Source organism: Vicia villosa, linkage group LG1 (genome assembly GCF_029867415.1).
Source record: "Vicia villosa cultivar HV-30 ecotype Madison, WI linkage group LG1, Vvil1.0, whole genome shotgun sequence".
Classification (NCBI taxonomy): Eukaryota; Viridiplantae; Streptophyta; class Magnoliopsida; order Fabales; family Fabaceae; genus Vicia; species Vicia villosa.
Genome location: NC_081180.1, coordinates 242,172,021 through 242,176,543, shown reverse-complemented (window position 1 = coordinate 242,176,543; position 4,523 = coordinate 242,172,021). Strand labels below are relative to the sequence as shown.

Sequence of the window (4,523 nt, the reverse complement as noted above, 5' to 3'; positions counted from 1 at the left end):
CCAAGTATTGAAATTGACAAAAGGGTTCACTTCTCGGAGAAAAGTTGGAAGCCATGAAAAAGTTGTGACTCTGCCGATTTAGATATTGTTGGTTTGTGCCTAATGTCAAGAAAATTTGCAAGGGTCATTTACTCTCACTCTGAAGGGTTTGGATATTGAAGCCAAAGTGATAATCATCTCTTGTACATGTGTGGAAGTTGCTTGGGGCTCCCGATTGAGGGATAAGCAAGACGTACTCTTATCTTGAGCATTGCATCACTCGCATTGCTCGAGTCCCTAAAGAAAGGCAAAAATTTACAACTCTTGGGTGACTTCGTTGGAGTTTTCTTTTGAAGTAATCTGAAGTGTTTTGGAAGGAACACATGATAATGCTAAGTGACTACCATGCTGGAGCACCAAGCCATTCAACTGAGGATTGTGTGTCGTTCACTCCAAGAGGTTCATGCATAAATTGAAGTCCCTATGAGGTCTCAAAACTACAAGAAGTATTCAAGAGCAATAAGTCCAGACGGAGTCATGTCTCCTCAACAATGGCGGCCATTCAGTTCTTTATTGTATTCTCATTTGTAACATTTCATTGTTTGTTTAAGCATTGCTAGCATGTAAAAACTTGTTAATCTCTGAATGAAAATCATAATACACTGTTTATGTTTGTCTTGAAGTAATCCATTCGTTATCACTCATAAAATGTTTTTGGCATTACGATACCAACTTTACTAATCGCTTGCTTAGGCAAGAAGCTGAGGGAGAGTGATGAAAAATAAAAATTCAAAATCTCTAATCGTGTGTTTTTGAATAAAACCCTACTGAGGATGTACAGGCATTATTTCAAATCCCCAAACACCGGAGATATAAGGGAGATAGACCCTCGTCAACCCCTTTGAGCCTTGAAGTAGGAGTTTCTTTTCTGATCATAAAAAAACCCTTATCTTAACCTTGGGGCAAGGTAGTGTTCATTTAACTTGATCGAGTGTTCAAAACTCACCAAAAAGGTATGCATCTAAGGATACAACAATGGTTATCCTTCAAAAGGTTGAGGAATGTCAAAACCGCAACAGTTATCCTTATTCCATCAAGAGGTCAAAAGATGACGATTCCACAATGGTTATCCCTCATCAATCAAAGAATGAGGCAGTCACAATCTTTCGAACAAATCGAGAGCAACGCAAGATCACACGACTTGTTCAAAAAGAATTAAATAAAAGAGAGAGCCCGCTAAGTCAACAACAAATTGAAAACAAGTGACTTAGGCAAAAGTTAGGGCATCCCGCTGGACTCCAAAATAAAATTCAAGAGAACTTGTCCAGGCAAAAGTTAGGGAAAGCATAAGAGAAAAACAAGGATTACAAAATAAAAATCCTTCTCAAAAGAACAAAGTTGTGTGATCAGACACCAAAAAAGAAACTGAGTGACTGCCATGTCCAAAAAAACTCATTGATTCTTCAACCATTTCTAAATTCCTTGTGAGGGATGAACACTCATGTCGAGCTAATTGAACCTATGAATGGAGAACATCACGGAGGGGGTGGGTACCAAATAAATTTTGAGCCTAAAAATCCTTTGTTTTCTGAAAACCGTGAACCCGGCCAAGTTACAACCCTTAAAAGTCCTAATTGAAGTAGGGTTTATTTTGAAAGCGCACTCCAATGAGATCACGTTTGACTGACTCCCAATGAAGCGTGATACATATTTATGTTGGTATCATATGCTTGCTTTATCTTCCATATGCAAAATCGATATTGTGTCGACTAGTGATTCAGTCACAAGAGGTCGCAACCCATTTCATAAAAAGTTTCTTTAAACTTCAAGACTAACATAGGCTTTGCATTAGAACTATAATTCTTAGAATTAACATTCTTTTGCATACAAAATATGTGCTTAACATCAAGGAAATCTCTATGATGAGAATCAGTGAAGAGCTTGATCATGTCAAAGTACAAGAGACTTGAGAACTCCGAGGAGTAAAAGCTAATCATTTCAAATGTTGACCATCAAGGGGCAGGTTCTCTAAAAACTCCGTTGGGCATGAACAGTTAACGCTTCCTTTGATTACCCTGAGGGGAAGAGTTTGAAGACTCTGTTGAGCGTGGTAAAGTTGTTTCCATGTTTGTTTGACTTCAAAACAATGAAGGCTTGAGGATTCTAGTAAGATGTACCTAATCAGGGGCAATTGAATTGAGGTTTGACCTCTCAAATTCAGCATATCTGGGGCAATCACGTCGAGGAATCTCTCTTGTGTTCAACCGATCTGCGGCAGTTACGTCGAGATTGGACAAATCTCTCCAAGGATCCTTTAGGGAAAATTCCTTCATGGGTCGTGAAACTTGGGGCACTATCTTATGAGTTGTATCATTTCTCCCCAATCATAGGAGTTCGCTTCTCCTAGAAAAGTCTCTCCCCAAGCATTGGAGTTTATTTCTCCTGAGAGTTTGTCTCATTCCTCAAGCATAGGAGTTTATTTCTCCTAGGAGTTGTTCTACTTCCCTAATCAAGGCTCCTTACCCGGATCTCTCATCCCCAACACGGTGAATCGAGGGAATCTCCTCAAGTTGAAAATCCTCCAAGCAGTGGCACATGGTGAGAAGTCAGAAGTTATTCTACGTTTTGGAAGGCAACAACAAGAATGTGCATCTTACAAGTCAAAGTCCAATATCTATTGGCATCTCTACATGGTCCTTAACGCTAAGGGGATTCTCCCTGGTGTCTACCTCACTAATGCCTTTATTTGGCATCCTGCATATAGTGTTCACTGCATATAACATTGCATCCTCAAAAGCGTAGCATATCCGTCAAAGCGGATCATTACACCATAGAAAAATTCAAACATGCATACAGAGCATAAGCCAGATAATACAAATCAACACTCATTCGAGGCGGTGATACTTCCCCACATAAAAAGTTGTCCTTACAAACTCCGATTGATATCTGCTACCGTATTACAAATCCCCTCCAGCCACGGTGCCGATACCTGGCATCCTCAATCCCCAGAAGTAGTCTCGTTTTCTCTCTCTGGTGTGGATCAGACACAATGTCTTTCTTCGTCAGAATCATTGTCTCTGAGGTTATTTCCCGCAGGCTACGTGCAGATTAGAGCGTGAATGAGGGTGGGCATTCAACCCATTTCATTTTTCAATCGTTTGAGTAATCATACTTGGTGTGTGGCAATTCGAACGATTGCCGCTCTTGAAGAGTTACACCCCGCCTTTTGGCCTGAGGGATTAATGTAGTTCTTATGCTTCGTAAGCATCGATATTCCCGTAATCCCCAGTGGTTACTATCATCTTCTTGTCGAGTCTAGTCGTCTCTAGTCTTGTCATGGTTATTTCTCATATGTTGCGTGCAAATTAGAGTGCGAATGAGGGTGAGCATTCAACTCATCTCATTTTTCAATCGTCTGGATAACCATACTTGGTGTGTGGCAATTCGAACGATTGCCACTCTTGAAGGATTATACCCCGCCTTTTGGCCTGAGGGATGATTAATGTAGTTCTTATGCTTCGCAAGCATCGATATCCCGTGGTTCTTCAGTATGTACTACTCTTTTGGGTCGAGTCTAGTCGTCACTAGTCTCTGTAGTCCCTTTCCCTCGTACGGGCAAACTTTTAGATCCAACCCCCGTGTTGTGTATCCTTTGCCTTCCGTCCTGGCAAATCATTTCAAGACCAAATCCCAATCCCCAGTAATTCCATCTACCGAGCTTCTCAAACACTCGTCTGTGTCATTCCTTCGATACTCGCCTGTGTCATTCCTTTGGTACTCGTCTGTATCTTCTTTCGATGCTCGTATGTGTCGTTCCTTTGGTACTCGTCTGTATCTTCTTTCGATGCTCATATGTGTCGTTCCTTTGGTACTCGTATGTGTCTTCTTTCGATGCTCGTATGTGTCGTTCCTTTGGTACTCGTCTGTATCTTCTTTCGATGCTCGTATGTGTCGTTCCTTTGGTACTCGTATGTGTCTTCTTTCGATGCTCGTCTGTGTCGTTCCTTTGGTACTCGTCTGTATCTTCTTTCGATGCTCGTATGTGTCGTTCCTTTGGTACTCGTATGTGTCTTCTTTCGATGCTCGTTTGTGTCGTTCCTTTGGTACTCGTCTGTATCTTCTTTCGACGCTCGTATGTGTCGTTCCTTTGGTACTCGTATGTATCTTCTTTCGATGCTCGTCTGTGTCGTTCCTTTGGTACTCGTTTGTATCTTCTTTTGATGCTCGTCTGTGTCGTTCCTTTGCTACTCGTCTGTATTTTCTTTTGATGCTCGTATGTGTCATTCCTTTGGTACTCGTCTGTATTTTCTTTTGATGCTCGTATGTGTCGTTCCTTTGGTACTCGTCTGTATTTTCTTTCGATGCTCGTCTGTGTCGTTCTTTTGGTATTCGTCTGTATCTCTTTTTGACGCTCGTATGTGTCGTTCCTTTGGTACTCGTTTGTATTCTCTTTCGATACTCGTCTGTATCTCTCTTAAAACATTTTGTCTATGTTACCTTTCTGTCAAACCTATTTCCTTTCCAATTACTGTTCCATGTAACAA

At 41.1% G+C, this 4,523-nt stretch overlaps 1 protein-coding gene across 1 annotated transcript in view; it reads right to left on the bottom strand.

Annotated features, from left to right (window-relative positions):
- Positions 1-128, bottom strand: part of LOC131597727 (kinesin-like protein KIN-14C) — a 2,938-nt gene extending 2,810 nt beyond the window's left edge. Inside the window, exon 1 of the mRNA XM_058870403.1 lies at positions 31-128. Coding sequence (XP_058726386.1) covers positions 31-128 — 98 coding nt within the window. The remainder of the gene's footprint in view (positions 1-30) is intronic.
- Between the last annotated feature and the right edge of the window lie 4,395 nt (positions 129-4,523).